We start from the raw sequence: 19580 nt of genomic DNA, 5'->3' as shown, positions 1-19580 counted from the left end.
TTCGCAATATCATTTTTAGAGGAACATAAATAATTATTAACAAATAGTGGTTCATTCCAAATAATTTCAGTTCGTATAAAAACATTTTCTAAATGATTACCAAATTAGATTTATGGCTCTCAAAAGAATAAAACATCTCCGATCAACTTCGTTTAGAAAATTCTTCGGATCGTGTCCAAGACACTCTTTCTCTTCGAGTTCCTTAACAACTAACCCTTTAGCGCACATTTGTCTCGAAGGTTTTACGTAAACGTAAAAACAGGGAGTTTATTTCAGAAATCATTTCATTGAAATATTCAAAGAGTTTTAGTACCTATTTCTATCGGTATCGATTCTCGTAAAATTAGTACACTATAATGAGACATTTGCAATAATGAATTATACAAATGTACACGCGTCAGAATAATTATATCCTGATAACATAACGTGGCCACTATTAACTCAGAAGAGAGAAACGAAATAAAATTGAACGGCCAGCCGTCATAACTGCGAAAGGGTTAAAGAAGACATTTATCTTATCTTTGATCTGGTATGTATGCATAAATACGTATACGTACATCCGTATACGGATGTACATATAATTACGTATATACACATACATACTGTTGCATCTAACAACGATATCAATAAACTATATGGTACATATATATATGTATATGTGTGTTTGCACATAGAATGTTGTCTAACAAGTTTACGATGATAATTTTTCAAGTGCTTAACATCTACTCAACTATTTAGGATATCGTCGATTCTTATAGTTATGAAGACAGACAATTACCATTTTATAAATTAATAAAACTGCATCGTTAACGATAGAAACGAAGGACGGGTGCGATCCTGTGGAAATCGTTTCGAAGGATCATCTACTAGTGACAATTAAAAGATATAATTATCGTATCGAATTTAATACTTTTTGTGGGGGGGCGATAACGTTGACGAATGGATATATGAGTATTATAAAATCACTGTATTACAATCGAGGTAACGAGGAAATTAAAAGTACCGTGAAGTACTTAAGATCTTTAGAAATTACCGTACTTAAGAAATTTAAGTAATCGTATCATCGATAATTATTATGTTATAATACTGTCTAAAGATTAGTAGAATAAAAAGAAAAAGACATAACATCGTAAGTAATTAAATAGTATCATATCAAGTAATATATATATATATATATCAATCATATTAAGTAATTAAATTTATCGAGCCTATAAGAAGATAGTAAAATAAAAAAACGAATCTGTAAAAAATTCTATAAAAAATCAAACATCCCGCAACGAGAGACTTCTAAATAAAATTCACATTCAACGATTAACCAGCTATACGTACGTATAGCGATACGTTTGCCTTCTGTAAAGTAACTTATCGGTGTCACATTATATGCAACCCGTTTTCATTGGTGAATCGTTCTGATTTACATCGGGAACTTTTAACCACTTGAACGTGTCTAACGTCCAGGCGTGACTTAGACCAGAATCGAACCTCTGTTAAATATTTTATAGGTAAAGCGGTGGATGTTTCTTGGAATTTATTACTGTTTACCGTAAGCGTTTTACACCTGACCGGTGGTTACAATTCGCGTATAGTCTACACAGCATATTGCGTCTGGTCGAGCCAGACGGTGTAAGAGCGCTCGAAAAAGTCCTGTGGAAACAATAGGATGCGACAATGTTCTTAGGGTGTGTAATTTATGGGGAACGCGTGTAAACCCTTTGACGACGAACAATGAATCAGAACCTTTAATCGCTGCAGACTTCCTATTTTTCTTTTTTAATTGTAGTTGCATGATTTTCCAATTTAGTTCACACGTTTGTGTAAATAATCTATATTTCTATATCTTTAATATAATTTATCGAATGTATATTATTAATTTATATCGTTAAAAATAATTTCTAACTTCAGAAATATTAATTCTCGTGAGAGAATTAAATTTGTTTTATTGGATGCGAGAAATATCGAATAAAGATAAGTGTAGTTTTAGTTTTTCACCGTCAAAGGATCAACGCCTTCGTTCAGGACGAAACGAGTATCGTGACACTCTATTTGATGTAACGATGTGATCAGTAACTCGACGAGTGGAGTATATTTTACAAATATCCGATGCCCTCGAACTAGACAAGAGGTATCGTCGTTTATATCACTAATCGTAGTTTTGTTCTCTTTACCGACTATCTATACTTATTTCGCGATATTCCATAGGCTTAACGTTCGCATCGCGGTGTGGAGCTTAACGTCTCCTCGCTTCCGTTTCTAACGGAACGTCTTCTAATCGATAAAATATTAAGTCAGTTATTGAACGTTAAAGCTGTCGACCAAGAAACTTTCCTTGCTCGCGAGAATTACAGCCTTATTACCGCTAGATCTAGAATAATACTCGTCTATTCAATGAATTTACCTAGGGGTTTCCATAGTGCCTGTAAACGTTCACAGGTTGGACCATCTGCAACGTGCTCTCTCGAACACTTCAAAATCTCAAGAACAAAATCTCAGAAATCAGGCAAAGATCGGTAATAACTTCGTACGTAAACATTCTGTGCGATCGATCTATCTTACAAAAGAGGATTTCAAACATTTATTCATTCAGCGCACTTGACTGCTTTGCTGCGATGCTGTTTTCAATGCAATCGAGAATCTTATTTTCGTATTAAACTTCCATTATACTATCGATCCACAATGACTTTATAAATCTGTTAAAAGTAAAACTTACTCGCCTCTTTAAAACTACATTTTTTTGCTCAATGGTATCTCATTTAAAGAACTTATAACGATACCTTCCTGGCTAACACGAACAAATCTTTAAACTAAAATATCGATAAAAAATTCAAGTTAACTTAAATAAATATAGTGTCACAGATAATGAATCGCAGCAAAGTAGTTAAAAGTGCATCGTTGGGGGTTGAACGATCGAAAATCTGTGGAGACTTAACGCGTCGCGATTAACGAGAGAAACCACGATATTTCTCGCTAATAAATCGCGGTACACCTTTAAGAAAGAGCTTCTTCCCGTAGTCGAATGAATGATCAAGTCCAGCGCGCAGAGGTCTCGAAGCCTCGGCGTTCAAAGTGCACAGAATCGTCGGAATAGGTTGCATCGTAAAATCTAAGTGGGTGCGTTCGAAATCCTCGTGATTCAATGCAAATAACTTCGCGTAAAACTACATCCCAACGATGGAATATATATCTGTATATATGTGTGTGTGTGTTTATTAAGGTATACGTATGTATGTATACGTATTAACAAAGGTATACTTGGAACCGGGCACCGTGCAAAATCACAACCGCACTGTCCTAGACTGGCTCCGGGGGTGGATCTCCGTTAACACCCTCCCTGGATTGGATCATCACTTCCGTCTGCTCCTTGGTCAGTTCCTGCTCTTCCTTCGTTAGATTTAAGTCCTGCTCACCGATAAAACTACGACGAACAGCGCCGTTCGCCACTGAAGACAAGTCCGCGTTCCTTTGCTGGGTATCCCTCCACGGGGTGGTGAGGATTCTCACTCTCTGTAATCGATTCGATCGTTTAATCCGTCGTTAATCGTGATAGGATATTTTGGATTAAAAAAATTAAATATTAAGCGTATACGTTTATGCATAAATGTATAATAAAATTGCACTTTTAACGATCGTATAGATTTTATCAAACTTATATTGCCATACTGTATTGTATTTAACGATTTACACGCTATGGGATTCTGCGCAGGATTTATTGCACGCGGAAATGTTGGCGAGAACGAAGACGATTGCCTCGAGACGAAGAAATTACCTGGACGAAACTGCCGGGCGTGACGATGATCTTATAAATTGCCACGCCGGGTATCATGGCAATTGAGGAAGTCGCAATTAACCAGCCTAATACATTTGCCCAGACGGGATACACGTAGTCCTCGTAAGTCAATGGTTCGTAACCCATTAAGCCGTAGACTATGATGAACTGTAAGAATGTGGAGAATAATTTTTTTATTTTAGTCTATTCGATTTCAAAAACTACCCATTCACAGATAAAAAAATAGAAGATGTAATGGAGAGTTTCACGCGATATAATTAGTATACCATGAGAAATATCGGAGCAACGAATTTCCAGCAGACCCTCCAGTAAATGCCAGGCGAGAATCCGATCATGTCTTTAATGTCCGCGCAAAATCGATCGGCTCCGTAGATCCAACTGACAGCTATCGCCTCCGCCAAAACCGCGAACAGCATCGAGTAACCGGCCGCGTATCGATCCAACAAGTGGAAGAAGTAAAAGCCACCCTGTGCAAACGCGAGATCGTTTCAGTATAGCCAGTGTTCGTGTTTACGAGAAAACTGAGGGAAACACGAGAACCTCTGTCGTTTTACCTGCGAGCACGAAGCCAAACCGACGAGGAAGTACAGTGTGAAGAGCGCAGCGACGAAAATTTCACGATTGTTTCCGATAATTGGAAACTCATCGCTGAGAGCGGTAATTATCGCCTCGGACCCTCCGAACTGTAAGAAAAGATTAAATTACAGCGATAAAGTGATATAACTAGATCGTTTATTCTAATCTTCGATGAAGCCAATCAAAGCAATCAACATGATTAAATATTAAGCCTTCCAACATCTAAGCTGTATTATTTTTTATTCATATGAAGAATTGTTATTGTTTAAAGAATAATCTTGACGAGATAAAAAAGTGTAAAAATAATATTGTGTATAGATTCCAAAGTATTTGACATTTTTCACGCAATAATTATTAATTGATGGCTAATTGCAGGAAAAGCTGTACCGAGCTGTCCAGTCCTAATGTAAGTAACATCATGAAGAAGATGAGTGCCCAGAACATCGATCCAGGCATGGTAGCGATAGCAGCTGGGTATACGATAAACACTAGACCGGGTCCTTCAGTTGCTACATCCTGAATAGACTTTCCGCTTGCTCGTGCCATGTATCCTAACACAGAAAAGATCACGAAACCAGCGATGAACGATGTTGCGCTGTTAATCAGGCTGGTCAATAAGGCGTCCCTGGAAAACGTATAACGAAAACATCAATTTTTCCTAACGAAAATCGATTGTATTTAAAAATTTTATCGTCTACATGCACGTATCAAATATTTTTCTCATCTGTGTGTCTATATTTCATTTTCAGAGTGCATGCGGTCTTTTTTTACATGGGACATTTGTTTCAGATGAAGAGAAAAAGTGATAGATACTATTACCAACAAAAATTCGCAGAGCAAAAGGTAGGTTTAAATGGAATATTTTTTTATTTAATTACGCGTATGTTACTTACTTGTACACGTTGTTATGATATTTGTTGTAACTCGCATAAGCCAGGAGCACCCCAAAACCAGGCCCAAGGGAGAAGAACACCTGCGTTGCTGCGTCTACCCAGACCTGAGCAAAAAGTAAGTTTTCTTCATGAAAATCTTTGCATCGTCCGATTTTTTATAATTCGAAATTGTTCACAATCCTAATTTATATTTATATCTAAGGATTTTTATACTATCGTGGACATATATGCGATGCATTCTCGATTAAGTTTGAAGGGGTTGCTAACTTAATCACAAATCGCTTTGCATTATTTTAAGTTACTTAATCTCTCGTTAATCTTTGATGAAGTTCGTAAAAACTTCACGAATCACTCATCTCCGCGGTAACTATCGCTAATAACCACTTAAATGGAGTTGATGCGACCTAAATAAGCACAAAACGAAGACGTTTTACAATGAAAGCAAAAAAGTACGCGAGATTTTCGACTACAGAAGATTAAACAGAACCAATTCGATTTCGTTCCACAATAAGGACAGCCAATTTCTATTCTAAACTCGAAAAGGAAGTATTTACCCTAAAAACATACTCGATCCCAATGTTTTGTTGACACAAAACCGATTGACTCGTTAGAACAGAGACTAAAATCGATTTCCTTCGTTCTTAGGTCGTGACAGAAATTCCTCTTTCTACAAAGAAGAAATCGTGATTCATCGTGAATCGTGGACTTTCGAGATCAACAAATCTCCTCGGTCATCGTATAAAATTTATTTCCACCGATCCAGGGACGACGAGGAGAAATGCATTCCGCTTGGCAGCCGAGAGGGTCGAACGTGCGGTTCCATGCCCGTGGCTGGACCGACCTCTAATGGTCATTATGACAGGTACACAGGGTTTCCATTTTCAGCGTCGTCGGTTAAACCTGGGCACGTTCTCCCTTCCACCCATTTCTCTCGCGACACTGTCCGATTTTTCCGACCCTCTTACGCCGGTGCATTAACTTCCTGCCCTTCAGATTTTTATTCCTCACCACGGCCACTGTAAATGGCCACTTCATAACGCCGAGTTCATCCGCTGGAAGGCGATTCGCCGTATCAAAGAGGCGTAAAGCGACGCACGCACGACGGGCCGCGAAAGTGAAAGCGACCGTAATGGCATGTGAACTATGAAAGGCGCTGATGACAATTCTCTGGCATTTCCATTCGTATTCCTCGATCTCAATCGTACGCGTTAATTGAGATTAACGATTCGCATAATTTTAAAACTGTTTTTGTATTAAATAGTTTCTGCAGACTGGTTTCATGGTAATACATTTATCAAGGACCATCGCCGCGATTCGAACAGGTCTCGATAATCTTGAAAATTTTTGATTAACACTGACTTAATGAACGTTGGGAGAATTTGTTAAAAAGCTAGCTGCTTTCAAATCTCGTGTAGATGCAAAAGAAGAATATCGACCAGGAAGATTCATAATTTTGATATAGATCTAGGGACGCGAGCGCATCGTACTTATTTTACATATAAAGTATAAGGGCTTTGAAGCTCGTTCCTTCTCCGAACTAACTCGAGAGCTAGTAAGCTAGCAGAAAGAAAATTCGTGTACGCAGAAATTTTCATAATCGATCTGGAATAATTGTGAACTATATTTCGCGGAAACAGAAAGGCTTCAAGTAACATTTTCATTAGTTCTCTTCCTCCTGAAAGTGAATCTACAAACGTTAATTACTCTACTATTAAAGATATACACATTCATTTATTAAATCTACTATCCTATCAATTATGAGAGATTATTCAATTATACAGTTATCAGCTGATTTTTATAATTGATATTTATAATATCCAGAACGTTCAGTAGAACAGTAATAAAAAAAAAAGTTATTTTCCTTACCTCTGCTTTTGTGATGGCAGAAAAGTTCGGGTTAAGGTAGTAGCGTATTCCTTCCAGACTTCCTGGCAACGTGACGCCCCTTATAAGTAGAATTAGTAGAACGGCATAAGGAAATAGGGCTGTGAACCAAACTACCTGCGATGAAAAAGCACATTGTCTTACTATTCACAACGGTCGATTAAGATTCTTGGTGTTGAACAGGTTCAATTAAGCGGTGGCACTCTTATAATTTCTAACAAAATACAATAACAACATCATATTCAGTGAAACAGGAAACTTAATTAATTGAAGGGTTATATTTCTACCGTTTTACAGATACATTAAATCGCAGATGCGACACGTGTCGTACATTATATACGTATTTATAATAAAGTATATTAATAAATCGGACGTGATGCTTGCAATAATTAGACATTTCAGATCAAGCAAAGAATACTTCATGCAATCGATCGAATGTAATTTTTCTCCATATAATTTAATTACAGGTTTTACATATCTGTCTGTGCACGTTGAATTGCATGTTTGTGCAGATTTCTTCAGATAGTGCATTTATGTGCAGACACGAGTGCGAGATTGAGGAAAAAGATGATATCTCTGACGTACTTTAAACGTGCGTGCATCCAAGGCACGCGTCCCAGATATACATTGATATATTAAAATTAGTTTCAAGATTAATATCATTTGTATAAGGAAAGAAATTTGTCAAATGTTTATCTCTAAGAAACTAATATCTTTCCATTGTTTTTTTTTTATCAAACGCCATACTACCAATTTTAAGGAACTAATTACTGAATAACTTTGATTACAAAAATTTCAGGTTGTACTTAAGCGAATTCTACCTTGCCAGAGGTGGAAATGCCTTTCCACAAAGAGAAGTAGCATATGAGATAGACCACCAGCAGGCACAGCGCAATGTCCCATTTGATTATCCCAAGATCGTGTAGTCCTTCGCTCTCGTGAAGTTGAAGAATGGCGCGACTTCGGACAAAGTTATCGAATTAATTTCCATGAATATTACCTCCTCTCCATCTTTCGTGATATCTTTCAATAAAACATCAGAACGTACAAAAGTAACGCAAATATAAATCACAGAAACTGAATGAGTTGTATCATTAAAAATTGGATTTTCATCGAACATCTTTTCGAATTTAATTCATTAGATAATTAGCTCGAACATCAGCAAGTAATTGAATGCAAACAAAATTGCGATATTTCCATAAACCACTGAGCAATGCGATTTTAACAGTGTCATACACATCGCTGGGTTCGCTAATGTCCCTGCGACAAAAAGCACTGGAAACTTACTTGAAATACTCCTGCGCGGCACTGGTGTACCACGTGCTGTTGTATCCTTTACTGGAGCCTCTGTCTAAGCGTTCCTCGATTAAGGACGAGTTCCCGTTGTCCTTAGAATCGAGCGGTTCGTAACGAGGCGTATCATCGAACGTGTAGGACACGTTCGCGTCGAACGCGCGGCAATGAGGCGTGTTCCATGGGTTGTCGCAGGTGGTCCAGGGCAGAAGGCTGGAGAACGAGGCGAAGAAGTATCTCAATGCCCAGGCAATGATCACGTTGTAGTAGAAGTCGACGTAGAACGCGATTAAGACCACCGCGTATCCAATTCCTGTGTGTGGACAATCTGTTGTTACCATTCGATTCTCCAACAAAACGATTTCATTGGAATATGAAAACTACATCTCGTTTCGTGTCATTAATACCGTCTTCAATGATCGATATCTCATTTACTTGGGCAGATTTGTCGAAAATGTTAAAAAATCTATGGTTTCAAATTAAATTAAAAGAAAAAGAGAGAATAGAATATTCTTAATGTCTGAAAAAATGAAACATTCACTCGTGAGTAATAGCGATCCATAGTTCTGAAATAAAACAGTTCAATCATCGAATCTCGATGAAGAAAGTAGATATCGGAACGAATCGATGTCAGTAAATTTTGAGGATCGCAGAAGTCTCGACGCTCTAGATCAGAGACGGTACGTTTCAAGGGGATTAAAGATCTCCGAGGATGCGTCTTATGTTCTGATTCTTCGACCAGAGGTATTCCATTATCCCGCGGGAGGCCGTGTCTTCCGCGGCGAATCAATTACGTCGTTCATCGATGCGGATCAAAAGGTAAAAGCGCGCGGAAGGCAAGAGTCAAGTGGATGGCCCTGCGTTTCCACCGATGATCGCGTGGCGAAATCGCCGCGCGATCCAGGAAATCGACGGAAATGGAGGCTCTTTCCTCTGGCGATGGTCCTCCCGACCTCAGATCCCCCTGGATTTATACGCGTTACATAATGTACCGTACGGCACGACGTCGTCGCCGTTGAAGAAAGGAAAATATACCGCGACCACGTCTAATGCATAAATCCTCGGAGAAAATGCCGGTAAAATGGTACGAAACGTTTCCAGAACCGTCCCGAGAGTCAATCAGAAAAGTAGCATAGCGCTGCCATTACCGCCATTGTTGGACGCGCACCATTGCTTTGAGTGCTTCGAAATTGCAGCTAAGAAAAACTTGCGATCATTTAATTTTTTTGTTGCAATTCGATTCGCAAGAGTTTTCGAATTTCATCGAATTTCTCTGTCGAGATAATTAAGAATTCGTTGATAGATCGTTAGATGTTGTACGTACCTTTTAAGAGTGGCACTAAACGACCCCAACAAGTGATCGCACCCTTTCGATTGAACTGACCCAAGGCAAGCTCCATGTAGAACAGTGGGATTCCTCCCACCACCAACATTATGCAATACGGAACCAGAAAGGCTCCTGTAAGCCAAAAAATAATTGATAAAAGTACCATTTTATATACGCGAATAAAAATTGCTTTCTTTTGAGTTTCTTAATGTTAAAAATCGCTCGATTAACTGTTTGGAAGATGGTCGAAGACTTTAAAAAAAGATAGATGCTTCAATTGTTATTAAAATGTTGCTATCGCGATGTAAATGCACCGAAATGGAAGCTTTCGAGTGGAACTTTTGTCGAATGTATCGAACGCAAGAAATTGAAACGAAACGAAGGGAAAGTTGGGACGGGAAAATTGTATTAATGTGTCTCTGATAAAATCAGACGGGTCCAATTTATTTAGAGGGAAACATCCGGATTCTTATCATCTTTGATGACACCTGCCGTGTGACAAGAGGCCGATATGAAGAGCGAGGGGAAAAAAGTGATGTGCGAACCACTCGCATCATCGTGTTAGCTGCATAACTGAATTGCAGAATATTTAGAGCACCGCTGGCAGCAAGGTGCTTTTAGGTACGTAATTCGATAGCGGACTTTCGAAAATGTAGCAAGGCGATGGGCTAAAATGGTGATTTTGATAAAGCTTATTTATCAAACGGTTAAACAAGTGCGAGTATCAAGGAAATTTTTTATATAATATTTCACGTCTGAACAAAATCATGACTGCTTCTTAATGGCAGTAGAAAAAGGATAAAAATTGAAACCTTAGTAACAAGTAACTGAAGAAAATGGAATGAAATAAATGGTATTCCACGTATCGAGATAATTCTTAAATGAATTTTTTATTTGACTTTAAATCCTGATGTAATTAAGAATTTCTAAAATCGCAAATGTCCACGGATATTGTCGTTTTACGAACGTGAGCTTTTAAAACGCGATGGCGCATTCCTTCCTTGTTCTTTGCTCGTTTTTTCCCGATAAGTTCTCGTTCGTAACCACGGAGACGTAATCGCATTAAGAAAGAATATTTCTTTCTCCTTATACCCTTCGATTATATCGTGATTAATTTTTTCTTTTCGGTCACGGACAAATTCGATGCCATTAAAACGAGAATCATAGTCGTAATTTTCAATAAAACTGATACTCTTTCTCAATATAAATTACAATAAAAGATACAATGATTGAAAAATTAAAAAAAAACTGTTTCTTTAATATTGTATCTGATCAATCAGAAATATCGAGAGCTGACGATTTCATTTAAATAATTACAATAGAATTTACTTAATCAATTCATTTTTTTTTTTTTTTTTTTTTTTGTTAAATAGTAACACACTTCACGATAATCTTTTAGCGATCCTTCAAAGAGTCCTTGTATTCTGATTTCCTCTTTTAATGCAATTGCTTGTACACCATCTGAGGAGACTTATCCCGGAGAAGACTTTGCTTGTGTCACGAGCAAATGTCCTGCGTTGGATAACATTTCCGTTTAATTTTGTCCTTTGAGCGCATAGCTGTGTTCAAAGTCTGACACCCTGGCTCGAAGTCGAACAGTTAACACAATTACAAATCGATAATTCTAAATGTATTTAGAATTTTATTATCACCATTGTGTGGAATTTAATACCTGTAAAAGAGCGAGGATTCTAAAGATCCCCAATAATAATAAAAAAAATGTATAACGCAATCGAATTGAATTAAAAATAGTTAGTAGAAACAAGAAAATAAAATACATAGCAAATATTTGTAAACATTTCACGAACTTGTAAAACTTATGCGTTGTGCAAATACTCGAGAACACTCATCGACGATAATACAGATACGATTGATCTGCAAGATCACGTGTAATGACATTGGCTACACGTTGATGGCCCGAAAACGGTGCGGGAAATTCGCAAATCTCCGCAAAGAAACGCGAAACACGGGACGAAATGATGCGACATAATGGATCGCGTATGGTGACAGAGCAGCAGGTAGAGGCGCCGCGGACGTCCATGATCAAAGGCCGGCCCGAATGGGAAATTATAATTAATTAAGGTAATTGGAAATTAGCGACCGATCTTGCCGGTACTAATGGCGCGCCCTGCTCTCCTCTTAATTGCGTTAGCAGCCGCTTTTGAGGAGCCTCCGTATCGCTGATAGCTGGCCCTAATCGTATTCCTACGGGAGACTCGATGGAACAGTGGCTAATAGCTTTGTCGTCGTCGTCGTCGTCGTCGTCGTCGTCGTCGTCGAGTCCGGTCGTCCAAGTCGTTGCGTGTTGCTCGCAAGAGTTGTTATTAGAAGGTTTACGAAAGGAAGGTCTAGTTACGCGGCGAACGTCGAAGTGTGCTTGAAAATTTTGAAAATTATTCGATTAGCTGTTTGGAAGCCAGGTTGCGCGATTCTGCTACGCGTTACAAGTACTTAGCGTTCTATCACGATAATGAAACGACGAGGTGATTAGCATTGTGCACACGTAGTGGGTGTCTGAAAAGAAGAACGTAAGGAAGGCGTTTTATGTATTAGAGAAGTGTGAACAATTTTTGTTTTGTGCCTTTTCTGTTTTCGTTCGAAAAGTAAGAAAGGGTAGATTGGGTGGTAAATTGAAATACGAATTGCAAGTTAATGAATAGTTAGATTAAGGCAACGTTTAAGGTAATCGAGTTGTTAATTAAGGAATAATCGTTTAAAAATGAATGAGATTTAATGTTATCGTCTTGTCTTGTACGTTCTATCATAATATTCACTACTGGCCAAAAATTTGGCGTTACTCCCCAGGTTTTACTTAGAAAAATCTTCTAATTTTCTTATCTATATGAAATCGGAGATATTAACAGAAATTTTTTTGAAAATTCTTAAAGAGATCATACGATGCTTTTAATAGTTTTTTTTGTATTTTTTAATTGACTAACGAACATAAACTTAACGTTAACGAAATTTCCTTATATGCCTACGATACATTTGTATACTATATGATGCTGTACAATTACTCTTAAAATCAAAAAGCCAGAAGAAGTTATTCGTTTTATTACGAGTGGGAAAATAATTTTCGTTCTAACGAAATTTGTGATTTATCCAGAAAAAGAAAATGATGAGATACTGCGTGCATCGAAGAAGAGATGATGCCACTTGACTGGAATGCTAAATCGAAAACGCGATGATAACTCGGGTAAGAATTGAATCTAAGTAGAACGATGTAATTTCTCGAGCCGGTACATGACTCTTAAATTGCTCTTTCGCTTTAATTTGGGCCAATTTCAAGTCCTGCAGACGCTTCCCTGGATAAGAAGCTTGAAGTGAAATCTAAATCTCGGGGTCATTTTCCACCGAGGTAAATGCCAATTAGCTGACCGGTTAACGCGGTATTGCCTGGCTGCCGGAGTGCATTACTTGATGCATCCCTTCGTTGCAGCTGCGAAATGATGTCTGATAACGTTACTACGTAGATGCAGTCTGCCCGAATTGCAGCTTGTTCAAATGAAAATATCAATTCAAATAATAAACCGCGTTAAAAATTTCGAAGATACCGACAATTTTTATCTTAATTCGTAGATGCATATTCGATGATCTCTACATAAACATCTTGTTATTTGTATACTATATAATATGATAGATTTTTTTTTACTACTTCTGATAGGAAACAATTTGGGAATTTCATTATTATTATGAGAAATATTTTGGAACGTTCCTTAAAACTAATTTAAAAATCCTTGACACATGGCGATTTCTAGCATTCACATGTCAGTTGTAACGTGTAATGCATACAATTAGAAAATAATTTAATCGTCATTAATTCGTCGCGCTGTTAGCATTCTTGTGTGTTCAGCATTCCAGAAGAACGTGACGTATGAATTCTCTGTTATAAAGCAGAGTAATTTGCACGAGAAAAAATGCTGAAGCACGCGTGAAACTATGCAGTGACCATCAAGAAGAAATCTAACAAATGGTGTGATAGAAATGCAATTAAAAACACCTATGTCGAACACACAATTGCAAACGCAAAAACTGACGATTCATACTTATTCAATTCCAGTTTATGGAAATTTATGAAGTCACGCTTAGCTTAACTGGCTAATGCTACAGGAAATCGTTTAAATTGTTCTAATTTGTAGCATCTCTTAAGTCTCAAATCTTATCTCGTATTATAACAATCGTTACTTTTAATCCATTTTTTGTCTAATTAAAAAAAAAAAGATGATTACAATTCACCATCAGACACTACATCATCACGTAATATCTCCCCTGAAAAATTCTTTTTTTTTTAATTCACCAGAATTTATTAATTGTTACCAGGGGCAGCCGAGCAAATGTGCACGGGGATTTCGCTAATTGTAAGTAGATCCAGATAAACGCGGCGGACTTAAAAATCCAGATGAGAACTGTTGGCTGAGCAACTTGGCTGAATCTACTTACGGCTTCCTCGACTGCCGTACACCACGATGTTTATCTCTTCGCTCTGACCAAGAATTATAACTATTTTCAGGACATACCTTATCTCATTTGCATGAAACACTTCGAGCACCACAATTAAGCCGTAGACAGTTATTTTCACGTATTCACTTACGATACAATTGAAATTGAAACTCGCAAAAATCCACGAAAAACGTACAGTATCAAAAAAAAAAGTTCACATAACGATACTTGAAAAAAATGATTTTTATTTGCAATCCATTTCTTTGGTCGCTATTATAGAATTATAAATTTGGCACGATTATGGTCAGTTTACTTATGCTAATGAGGAAACGTGTCTGATAACAATATAATGCTGATGAGAGATTGGAAAACTGTTAGAAAGTTGAATGTACTTACCTCCACCGTTCTTGTAGCATAGGTAAGGGAATCTCCAAACATTGGCGAGGTCGACAGCGAATCCGATGACAGACAGGAGAAAGTCTACTTTGCCAGACCAGGTCTCCCTGCCGTCTACGCTGCCGTTCAACTTCGGAGGCGTCTTCACCACCCTCGACGACATGTCTCGTCTTCCTGCGTCAGAAACAAGTACTATTCAATCGAGAGTGGGAAGAAAATTTCTTGATTTCATATTCATTAAGTGGCACAATATTTCGTGAGAAAGCTTGTTCCACTATACTTCCGGATAGCAGAAGATTACCGCGGAAAAGGAAAATATGCGATGCAGTGGTTGTGCACGCCTTCCGCTATCTTACTTCATCTACGTAATATATTATAATTAATTGACGGTGAGATAAAATACGCCAAGTATATTTTCATTTTTATTACCGCGAATGAAAGAAATAATAACGTTAACGCAGGGGAACTAATTCATTTACCAAATGGTAACGAGTATTTAAATAATAAGTTAGTCGTGTGAGAAAAAATATGAAAAGTTGCGCGTATATATTTTATATATACACGACTGCACGACTATAATCGTCGATGATTTAAACCGTGAGGGAAAGGACGCACTTCGTGAAAATCCTGATACGAAACGCGGCAACAGATCGAGATCCATCGAACGGACAGGGGTATCACGATCGAGCTGACAAGCGTAATGGGTCCTCGTTCCATGGTGATTTTTTCTGGAAAGGTCGCGCTTGAAAGTTCGCTAATTCCCCAGCACGTTAGGCAGCGAAGATCATCTCCAACAAAATGCTTAATCAAAACCTATTTCCATCGTGATAATTCGCAAGGATCTATCATTTCAATTATTCGTACACACTTCTCTCATTTACGCAATTTACATTAAGAAATACATAGTTAAATAACACCCGTACGCTTACATCGCTAATCGTCATAGCAAAACATTGATTCCTTTCAAAGATCCACCGTTAATTTCGCACCATTTGCATATCGCGTATAAAAATGATATTTACAAAGAATACTCGATAACGAGATTAAAATTGTACAGGACTGCTGTGAACCTGTACGAGTGATAATTAAGAGTGAATATTATATTTGACGAAAGATCAGACACGAGATGAAGAGGTGAAAGGGCGGTGGGTGGTTGGAAGGGTGTGTAGAAGAAGAGAGGACGCCGGATGGAGGTGGTGGAGGCGCGTGCGGGCGCGGTCGCGTGTAATTTGGCGACGACAAGTTATCGATAGCCCTTCAGGCGACAACGCTTAACCCCCGAGCGAGGCTCATTGTGCCCTGGTGACGGGTTCCGGACAAACAGCGTATATTTCAAAGGCGGTCGCGGTGCCGGCTTCGAGGGGACTCTCGACGAGGGGTTTTCTGTCACACGCACTGATCCACGCTTGTCTATAGATCGACCCGATTAATTGATATTCGGCGGTTATTGCCGAACGACGATAGAACTCTCTCGCCATCTCTCTCTCTCTCTCTCTCTCTCTCTCTCTCTCTCTCTCTCTCTCTCTCTCTTGCTCTCCTACCATTGCTCTGTCTATCTCTTTCCACTTTCCTGAATAGGCGCGACGAAAAATGCTACACCAAAATCTCCACTACGTTTCGATCGAAAGAGTTGAAATATTGGGACACCCCGAGCCGTGAGCCTTGAACCACTTTGCTCACACGGCGAAAGGGTGAGAAAGTTTTCACCACAATTTATGAGATTAATCGATGAATGAAAAGTATATTCGGGGATGCGATTTATTGTATCGTCGTGTTGATATCGTTTGTTAACTTAATAGAGCATATTCCTACTTTCTTTCGCGTCGTTCAGTAAAGAATTTCATTTGTATGTAGAATTTTAATGCGTGTTATACTTCGCTTCCTGACTGAGGTGTTTAAATAAGGTACCTTCCGGTTTCTAGATTTGGTACAACACTCGTCCGCAAGATGGTGATCAGTGAGGTATTTGAATTTCATCGACATGATTCAAAACTCGATTATTGCAAATGTGCAAAGTCACTTGTAAAACGGCAAAAGTATACTTCATTGTTTAATGGAAGAAACTAGTAGATCGATCTGCTCTGCAAAAATATGAAACTGCGATAGTATTTAAGAGGCAAATAACTTTATGTATTCTACATTTTTAAACGGAATAACTTTTTTAATACTTTCAGATAAAAAGAGAAAGTAAATTGAACCAAAATCGAACTGTAATTAGACTTAATCCTAAACGCGTGCATCAAGATGTTGTGAAACGGCAACCCGATGGAGAAATAATTCTAAAACACGTATCCTGCTTTCAGATCCGAAGAAGAGCTTATTTGAAGATATTTATTTGACAAAAAACGACTAAAGAGAGACTGTCGCGTGTTCTTCAAGATATAAACGATGCCACAAGGAATAGAGAGGGAAGATGTGCAAATTATGAAGGCTTGTCACTCAAGGTAACGAATAATCTAGTGACATTAATTAACTCGTCGTTAGTCTATCATGGTTAGAACTGGTCGCTAAATCTGTGAAAAATCACGATGATATTCAAAACCAATTAGCTGCACTGCTTGCATTATCATACTTTTCTTATTATTTCCTTTAAAGTCATTTTCACTGATAATACCTTCTTTCTTCGGTGATAATCTTCTGATAATTATTTATTATTATTATTAAATATATATTATATATTTTCGTATAATAGGAAACGTAATATAGTAATTTGATACGAAGAAAATAATAATTATACAGTGAACTTGTAAAAAGTTTCTTTCAGTTTATTCGTATAGCATATATTTATAAAATTATATGTAAAATGAATATGTTTCACATGCCGATCTCTCTTTGTACACATATATATAATTTTTATTTGGAACAATGTTTAAAATAATCCGTCAAAAATTATGGAAAAGTGTGATAATGTCCCCCTTACCTCTCTTTCAGTAGATCTATAAAGCAGGTTGCCTATCACCAGGCGCTACTCAAATTAATCTCTATTGCTTACATTTTCGGTCTACTTTTTGTTTAATCTTTTACATTATCCAATATTTTCTTGCCACATGCTTTATATACTTGCTTCAATTATTGCTAGTTGCAATCATATATTTCACTTTGAATTATCTATTAAGGAATATAATAACTTCTTACTATTTCTAATGTAAACAATTGTTGTTACCTGTTTCTATCCAGGAAAACTTATTACCTCTTAGAAGAATCATAATCGATAGCTTCGACTTTCCGCGAATGACACCTCTAAAATGAATTATTCGATACACAAAGATGAATTAGAGGTTGAAACCTGAGAATGGGGATAATCATTCAAACCGCGAACGACCATGAAAAATAGAAGCATTTATGCAACAAACATACATATCGAACATTGTTCCAGTTGACTTCTGTGAAAATGAAATCATTTCGTAGTTACTTGAATCCATCAGAAGAGAAAATAAACTCTATTTTTGAACTATATTTTCAACAATTGGTAACCGAACAACAAATATTATACTCTCAATCGCACTTCTTTAAACTCAAGATATATGTATATAGGTAATAACGGTTTAATATTAATCAAAGGTTCGATATTAATTAATTTTTTGCAGATTCAAAGAATACTTAATGTACATTCTGTTGGTATTCGTGCTTGTTCACCGCAGGTAATAGATCCACGCATATGGAACTCGTAACTGGATTAAAAACTTCTACACGGTGACGATAGCAGTGATTTGATATTGTAACGAAATTCCTGTTAAAAGCCTATTTCATTTCTTGCAAAAGATAACAAAAATATCGTTCGAAATAAATCCTCGTGAGAGTATCGCTAGGAAAAGTGAAGAGACTTTGGCGAAGATAATAACGTGGATAATAAATCTTTTTCAAATGCCGGTTTCTTAATTATAATTATTCACTTTAATTTAGGTTCATCTTACAGCATAGAAATGATCACACTTTATTTCTCGATGTAAAATATACTTATTACTTTCCGTAAGTAATTATTTAACTAAGTGCTTCTCTAATGTCTTCTACCCTTAACAACGAAATCCATGTGTTTCGAATATCTTACTTCGTACATGTTTACTAATAAATGAAGAGCATTACCACCGTTAGAAAAATGAATCAGGTTACAAGTGGTAATTCGATGTAAAACATAATTGGCAATACTCGCTTCGTCTGCATTCCACTTACCAAATAACGCGTCCAGAACGATTAACGAGTGAGGCCGGCGATGGTGCGGCTCGGCAAGACACCGCAACACTGACCGCAGATTTCTTCGCTCCAGACGACTCCCACGACGAGAACCCGCCACAGGGTCAAGAGTACCTCGAAACTCGTGTCCGTCAGACCCATTACCGCGTCACTGATCGTCCGCCAAGTATTCTTCTCCGTTTCGCGTGAGAAATGGTCCCGTTGGCGAGTGGCAGCTTCGAGTTCGATCGAACGGATCCGCGTGCATCGAACACAGCGGACGGTGCACGCGTTCGATTCCCTGGCCCCCTCGAAAACGAACGCGTCGATAGGAATCGTTGGATCGCGCGGTTATTTTTATTTGCTACTCTACGCGCGAGTGCTCCCGCCTCGGATGATTACGGAACGGTCCGCGAGAACTGGCGTCGTGCGAATCAACGCTCCGTCCCTCTGCGGACAGACTTTCAAAGCAATTACACATCGCTCACTCGACGATAGACCATTTGGGAGTTGTAAATTCGGAAAGGGTACCTCTCGTCGCAAAGGTTCGAAAGAAAGAGCGAGGAAGTTCGCCGACAGCCGGACGTATATACGCGCTAAGGTCACGTGACCTCTCGTGGTTCAAGTCAAATACGCAGATCTCGTGTCTGCACAAGCGCGGAACCGCGCGGCGAATCGAAAAGCCGCGCGCGTTCTCGTTTTCGAGGAGCTGCGATCGCTTTCGCGAGTGCCACGCTAATGGTACAGTTAAACTTGTACAGAAGCACGATATCGTGAAATGTCACTCAATTAACATGATAATTGAGGGTTATTAATA

General features: G+C 38.1%; 1 protein-coding gene across 1 annotated transcript; it reads right to left on the bottom strand.

Annotated features, from left to right (window-relative positions):
• Positions 1-3193: 3193 nt before the first annotated feature.
• Positions 3194-19007, bottom strand: Dat (Sodium-dependent dopamine transporter). Its single transcript, XM_076899138.1, has 12 exons — positions 18764-19007; positions 14594-14767; positions 9755-9889; positions 8425-8743; positions 7959-8097; positions 7120-7254; positions 5254-5357; positions 4748-4985; positions 4339-4467; positions 4051-4251; positions 3764-3931; positions 3194-3501 (listed from the first exon to the last, which is right to left on the bottom strand). Exons 2-12 carry the CDS (start codon positions 14754-14756, stop codon positions 3289-3291), a joined length of 1944 nt encoding a protein of 647 aa, XP_076755253.1. The 5' UTR covers positions 14757-14767; positions 18764-19007; the 3' UTR covers positions 3194-3288.
• Positions 19008-19580: the final 573 nt, after the last annotated feature.

Source organism: Xylocopa sonorina, chromosome 8, assembly GCF_050948175.1.
Source record: "Xylocopa sonorina isolate GNS202 chromosome 8, iyXylSono1_principal, whole genome shotgun sequence".
Lineage (NCBI taxonomy): Eukaryota > Metazoa > Arthropoda > Insecta > Hymenoptera > Apidae > Xylocopa > Xylocopa sonorina.
This window is presented reverse-complemented; position numbering and strand designations above follow the sequence as displayed.

What these genes read in the sequence shown, in the direction of transcription:
- Dat (XM_076899138.1), bottom strand. Translation starts at nt 14,756, where the DNA reads ATGTCGTCGAGGGTGGTGAAGACGCCTCCGAAGTTGAACGGCAGCGTA. An exon ending in GCCGCGCAGGAGTATTTCAA is followed by an intron (nt 8,098 to 8,424) that starts GTAAGTTTCCAG and finishes CTTTGTCCGAAG; the next exon opens with TCGCGCCATTCTTCAACTTC. An exon ending in CGCCCGGCAGTTTCGTCCAG is followed by an intron (nt 3,502 to 3,763) that starts GTAATTTCTTCG and finishes AATCGATTACAG; the next exon opens with AGAGTGAGAATCCTCACCAC.